Raw genomic sequence first — 7,500 nt, forward strand, 5'->3', positions numbered from 1 at the left:
ATGTAATTTTTTGGTGCATCAAGGAATTACAGAGGCGTATGAACTGTAATTTTTTGGTGCGTCAAGGAATTACAGAGGCTTATGAACTTTAATTTCTTTTGTATCAATAATTACAGAGGCTATGAACTGTAATTCATTGGTGCATCAAGGAATTACAGAGGCGTATGAACTGTCAAGGAATTACAGGGGCGTATGAACTGTAATTTTTTGGTGCATAAATAATTACAGAGGTTTATGAACTGTAATTTTTTTGGTATCAAGGAATTACAGAGGCGTACGAACTTTAATTTTTTTGGTGCATCAAGGAATTACAGAGGCGTACGAACTGTAATTTTTAGGTGCATCAAAATTACAGAGGCGTATGAACTGTAATTCTTTGGTGCGTCACGGAGTTACAGAGGCGTACGAACTGTAATTTTTTGGCGCATCAATAATTACAGAGGCGTAGGAATACAGGCGTGATTTTTGGCATCAAGCATCAAGGCCCTACAGAGCTCGCCGACGATGATTTCAAACCATCAAATAAGCAAGACGAAACGAATTGACTACGGTCATGAAAGAGGAATTAAAAGGAAAACAGAAAACACAAAGATATTTTGACTAATAATACATTCTCTCTCGCTTTGAGTCTGTCAACATCGCTCTGAATACATTAACGAGGACTGCCGAACGAGGCAGAGCGTCTCACCTGATTGTCGTAGGCGGAGCGTCATTCGTGCAATTGTGGGCGTCGCATTCAAGTCAGACTTAATATTCGGTTGTTCGCGACCGGCGTAAACAAAGTCCGGTGGACTACTGACTCTCGGGCGCTAAGCGATTACGACGCGGTCTAATTAAGGAATGCCGAAATTATGGATGCAGGAATACACAGATTGTTAATAATTGTTTCTGTAGATTTTTTTATTATGTCGAAATGAGGGAATACAGGAATACAGAGATTGTTAATAATTGTTTCTGTAGCTTGAATAATGATTTGTTGTTGAAAATGATATAGCTAGGTGGATATATATATATATATATATATATATATATATATATATATATATATATATATATATATATATATATATATATATGTGTGTGTGTGTGTGTGTGTGTGTGTGTGACAGAGTGAGGAGAGAGAGAGAGAGAGAGAGAGAGAGAGAGAGAGAGATAGCATTTTTTGTAGCTTTTAACTTATATACAGGAAACATTAGATATATATATATATATATATATATATATATATATATATATATATATATATATATATATATATAATATATATATATACATATATATAATAAAATGATATCATCACGCCACAACACAAAGCGTAAACGATAGTTAACACCGCGTAATGTTATTCACTTAGCCTAAATTTCCATCCTGCAACCCGAAACGTCAACACGAAAAGGCATTATTCTAAATTCTCCAGCCTGATTTGAATAATTGTTATTCATGTTGTACCGGAAGATAACTGGTATAATTAGGATGAATTCACGTCGGAATAGTCATTGCTTATTACGTTGGTCATAATATTTTTAGGTTTTTATTCGGATTTTAACCAAATCTTGCTAAATGTGTCATAATATTTGTAGGTTAAATTTTAACCAAATCTTGCTTAATGTGTTGGTCATAATATTTTTAGGTTTTCATTCAGAATTTAACCAAATCTTGCTTAATGACTGTCATGATATTTTTAGGTCATTTGACTAAAATTCTAACCAAATCTTGCTTAATGTGTCATAATACCTTTATGTTAAATTTTAACCAAATCTTATGGATGGTTGAGTTAATTAGTCAGTCATTCCGAAAGCATCCACCAGGCTATTCTCAGTGAACTTTTTGAGGTCAAAGGTCACCGAGAAGGTGGAAAAAGCAGGTAAAAGTGACCAGTATATTAATGTGAAACTAAAGTATTGATCTGGACAGCATAAACAATAAAAAAACAAGGTCTAGGTGAAAGAATTCCTTTACTCTTTTGGGAAAGACAAAGTTTCCTTAAAAAGGCAATGACAAGGTATTCTTAAAAAGGCACAAGTTCCATTTGCTGTAAGCCATTGAAAAGAAATATTGATACTGAAAGAAACAAAATTGACGCAATAAGCAGGAAATATCATCTCCGCGTGAACAACTCTGTTCTAGTGTTTCAGGCAAAGATATTAAATCTTCTCTTTCCATACAGGCTCAAATCACCTCAGTTACAGAACCTATAGAAAGTCGACATACACATCCCTTCCTTGAAATGACAAGAGCTAGAAATTCATTAAAATAAATGACCATCGTTGAGATATAAAATTGTTAATCCCACAACAAGAGAAAAGCAAGATTTCCCTGGTGTGTTTTCTGTCTAAAAGTAAATTCCCAGAGAGATAAAAACTGTTTATGAAACAGTGAATAAAAATCACATTTTTTTTTCCAGGTCGTAGAAAGGATTGCTTTCCGAATGTAGAGATAGAGTGTGTATATTGCACATTTGTGAAATAATGAATTTTATGTTGGTGTAAAGCTCAGATAGTTCGAAAAATACATGAGATGTATATTTTAAAAAACTAGAAAAAGCTGCTCCAGTGGTATAAACCATTTCTGTACAACATTAACATATTTTTGTTGAATGTCAAAAAAAAAAAAAATCCAGTAAAAAGAAAATCTGTAATGCGAGTCAGTCTCCATATTTTTTTTTTTTTTTTTGTCAGCATAAAAACATAATCTGATATTGTGATTGCACCTTTTTATTATGGGACAGTATATTTATAAAATCACCAGGTTATATGTTCATTTGTTTAATTAATAGATGAATAAAAATATATAGAAATAAGTGTAAAAACTAATAGATAATTTAAATAGAAATATGATGAATAAATTTGAAAATATTGAAATATCACTTAAAAAATGAAAAGTAGCAAAAATGTTTGATAGGTAAACTGGGGAAATTGAAAGTAAAAATGAAATCCAACGTATCAGAATAATAATAATAAAAAAAGGTGTTCACGCCTGTAGGCAAGAAGCAATATGAAACATGAAGGATTTGATTTCAGTATCGTTGCCATGTAATATACATATATATATATATAATATATATATATATATATATATATATATATATATATATATATATATATATATATATATATATATATATATATAAATTAAATTTGACAGGATTTAAAGCGTTCAATTCTTTAATCTCGACCCATTGCCTTGCCACTCGACCCACGCTTGTAATCAAATCGAGAGAGAGAGAGAGAGAGAGAGAGAGAGGAGAGAGAGAGAAGCATATACCAGTCGCGTTATATTACGAGCAGCAGATAGAATCGATTCGTCCGATGCAAACTCTCTCTCTCTCTCTCTCTCTCTCTCTCTCTCTCTCTCTCTCTCTCTCTCTCTCTCAAGGAGGCATTTCCACCAACATCCTCAATAGGACGAGAGTAAATTGAATTGTGGGAGACCGTTTCATATGCAGGAGTCTGGCCTCGAAAATTTTCCTCTTATTTTCCGTAGCCTTTTCCGTAGCCTTCGCCATTCCCCACGCATAACCTCTCCATAAACCTCCCTATAATCTCCCTATAACCTCAGTCTCCTCTCATTCTACATATCTACAAGTATTCTACAAGTATACATGTTTTATTCATTTCCGTTTTAATATACATCATACATATCCGCAAGTCTGGGGAAATGATTTAAATTGTCAATAGTCAGGGGATTTAACTTCCCAATATATTTAATCTCTTATTCTACAAGTCTACAGGTATACTACAAGTATACATTTTCGTATTCATTTCCTGTTTTAATACATCATACTTATCCGTAAGTGTATACTTTTTAATCGCGCTTATTTTATGCCTGGGTTCAGGATTTAAATTGTCAATAGTCAGGGGATTTAACTTAACAATATATTGAATCTCCTCCTATTCTACATGTCTACAAGTATTCTACAAGTATACATTTTTTATTCATTTCCTGTTTTAATACATCATACTTATCCATAATTGTATAGTGTATGTTCACTAGAATATAACGTATAAGGAAAGGAATTGAATTATCAATAGCGAGAGGATTCTATGATTTACGGATTCCACTTAACTGTCAATTGTATGGGTCTTTCCTAAAAAAATCCCTTTGGGGATTACCGTTTCATTTTTTTATTTAGGTTTTGATGGTTGATGACGCTTATGTAGTCACCACATTACTCTGGAATGGGGAAAAATATAAAAACTTGTGATGTGTGTCTGCAGGTTATTGTTTAGTTTTTCTGTAAAGAAAACTATTGCGCCGGCTTTATCTGTCCGTCCCCACTTTATTCTGTCCAATTTATCCCGCTTTCAGATCTAAAACTACTGAGGCCAGAGGCTGCAATTTGGTATGTTTGATGATTGAGGGTGGATGATCAACATACCAAATTGCAGCCCTGTAGCCTCAGTAGTTTTTAAGATCTGAGGGCGGACAGAAAAAATTTTGACGGACAGACAAAGCCGGCACAATAGTTTTCTTCTACAGAAAATTAAAATGTTAAAAATTACAACAATTAAAAAAAAAAACAGATTGTTTACAATTTATATTCAGGTGGTTAACTGAATTCACTAACCATCAAAAACGTAAGAAGATATTTTTTTTTCAGTTTGCTTTTCTTAAAACTCTATTTTTTCTCTTTCAGATTCTTCAGCTGCAGATGAACGATTACAAGTACCACTATTTGTTCACAACTTTCGTAAGTAAAAATGAGAAAACTTTAAATTGTTTCGAGTTTGCAAAGCGGACTGAATTTCTTTTTGACATTTCCCACTAATTCCTTTCCAGTGTGGTTGATTCATTCAGCTGAAGAAGAGATTTATACATGATGTAGATTTAAGGACAGAACCCGTTGATATGTTATGAGCAATACTCTTACTCACACACATGCATACATATACATACTCACACAAAAACACATGCACATACATTATGTATATATATATACATATTCATTATGGAATTTTATTTTATATAATAAATCATCTTTTCTCGACATCAAATTCCTTTGAACTGCTTTAGACCAAGTTCTGGATAAAACTTCCGTTCCCACTCAGAGCAACGAGAATAGATGTGATAACTCATTTAACCCTTCAAAAATTTTGATAACTGAGTTTCCATCAAGTTCTGGATAACAGGAGAATTAGATTATCTCTTAATGCAAAGACCTTTGTGAAAGTTATACACGTTTCCTTTCTGGCTGTTTGGCAATCTACCTTATTATTATCCTTCCTTCCTTTTTCCTTTCACGAATCTTCTGGGTAATTGAATGGAGAATTGTTTCCTGCTCACATCTTCTTATCTCTTTTTCCCTTTTCCCAAATCTTTCTGCACTTGAACGAAGAATTGTCTCTGTGTATTTCCTCACCTCTTTTTCCTTTCCCAAATCTTCTGCACTGGACCAGCCCCCAAACTCAGCCATCAGCACGTAACACTCCCAAAAGATGGCAGCACCGTTCGCATCACCACTTCCCAACGAGGAGGGTTTTTAGGGGTTGGGAGAAGAGGGTCGAGAAGTCAATTCTTCAACATCGCCAGATTGTGATCACATCATATCCTCACTCGCTTACTTTAACTCCCTGTTTTACAAGGAGGAGGTGTTGGAGGGGGTTGGGAGGAAGGGGGTGATTTTTCGATCCGTTTTGCCAACCAACACTCTCTAATTTCTCAAACTCTCTCTATTACAAGACTTTATGTTCTCACTCGATCTTTGAGAGATGTGTGTGTGTGTGTGTGTGTCTTCCTGGGGGAATATCTTTTGTTATTTTATTTCTTTCTTTCTCTTTCTTTCTCCTCTCTCTCTCTCTGCAGAATACAATACATATTTCCCACCTCGCAACAGTAATATTATCGAGTAACTGCGAGATATAAAATACTAAAAATCAATAAAAAATATGAAATTTCTTTCTCTGGTCTGCCTCCTCCTCTCTCTCTCTCTCTCTCTCTCTCTCTCTCTCTCTCTCTGTAGAATACAAAACCTAATTCCCATCTCTCAACTGCAATATTGTCGAGTCACTGCAAAACATAAAATACTGAAAATTATTAAAACATATGAAATTTCTTTCTTTCTTTGGCCTGCCTCCTCCTCCTCCTCCTCCTCCTCCTCCTCCTCCTCCTCCTCCCTCCTCCTCCTCCTCCTCCTCCTCCTCTCCTCCTCCTCCTCTCTGTAGAATACAAAACCTATTTCCCATCTCACAACTGTAATATAGTCGAGTAATTGAGAGCATAAAAAACTAAGAAATAATAAATTTCATGAAATTTCTTATACTTAAATGACATATCATATAAACTATATGATGAAATGATATATCGTTTACTCGGGAAATATGACTACAAATAACTTTAAAAAATCAAGTTAGAAAAATAAAACAAAAATGCAGGTCATTTTAAACCAAAAAAAGAATAAAAAAATTTTAAACTTCGTTGAAATACTTGTGGCGTAAATCTAAAATATTGCAAATTTCAGAAACTAGAGAATGATATGAAGCAGTTGTTCTCAACCCAGCACCAGTGTTTCAGGCGGGGGCGCATGAGCCCTAAGGAAAATGAAAATTTCTGTAATTTCATTCGTTATTCTCTTAACAAGAGTCACAAGAAGCATTGTCAATTACATCTCACTATTCATTCCTCAAAGGAATAAAAAAAAAACATCTCTCTTTCTTTTTTTTAATTTTCCTTTAAATCTGGGAGGGAATTTTAACTCATAGATGCAAGGGGGGGGTGGCCGTGGAGGAAAGTACCAACTCTTAGAGGGGGGCGACGTAATAAAAAGGTCAAGAACAACGGATATAAAGGATTGGAATAAATTATACACAGCAGGATTCAAAATGTGAGCTGGAAAAGCGTTGCAGAAATGGAATTGCAAAGTCTTAATTTGATGACAAATATCCTCAGGTCAATGGACGGGATTTTATTTCGAGGCCTTTCGAGGTTAATGAACTCATCGTCAGACTGGAGTGAATGACAAAAAACAGTTGAAAAAATAAAAATACATTAAATAAATTAAGGTTAAGCGGATAGAATAATTCTATTGCAGTAAAATGCTGTACATTCGGGATTTCATGCGTCAGATAGATTCACAGAAATAAAAATATGTTTGTGGAACATTTTCAGGAGAAGAAAACTTTATGCATGATGATGATAATTCGTTTTAGGATTAAAATTTCAAATAATTATCGTTCACCAAAAATTTCACATTACATTAAACGATGAAGTTACTGGCTATGCACTTCAAATGTGGTAATGAAATATAAGTGAAAAATGCGCCGAAATTTTTTCGGTTCAATCGAGTTTTCTGTACAGCCGCTACAGCGTATAATCAAGGCCACCGAAAATGGATCTATCTTTCGGTGGTCTCGGTATAATGCTGTATGAGCCTCGCCCCATGAAACTTTAACCACGGCCCGGTGGTGGCCTGACCTATATCGTTGCCAGAAGCACGATTATGGCTAACTTTAACTTTAAATAAAATAAAAACTACTGAGGCTAGAGAGATGCAATTTGGTATGT

At 34.3% G+C, this 7,500-nt stretch overlaps 1 protein-coding gene across 1 annotated transcript in view; it reads left to right on the plus strand.

Annotated features, from left to right (window-relative positions):
* LOC136854898 (glutamate receptor ionotropic, kainate 2-like) overlaps nucleotides 1–7,500 on the plus strand; it is a 137,329-nt gene that overhangs the window by 99,110 nt on the left and 30,719 nt on the right. Inside the window, 1 exon segment of the mRNA XM_067131431.1 lies at nucleotides 4,637–4,690. Within this exon segment, the coding sequence (XP_066987532.1) occupies nucleotides 4,637–4,690 (54 nt within the window).

The sequence above is a fragment of the Macrobrachium rosenbergii genome, chromosome 30 (genome assembly GCF_040412425.1).
Source record: "Macrobrachium rosenbergii isolate ZJJX-2024 chromosome 30, ASM4041242v1, whole genome shotgun sequence".
In the NCBI taxonomy this organism is placed as follows: Eukaryota; Metazoa; Arthropoda; class Malacostraca; order Decapoda; family Palaemonidae; genus Macrobrachium; species Macrobrachium rosenbergii.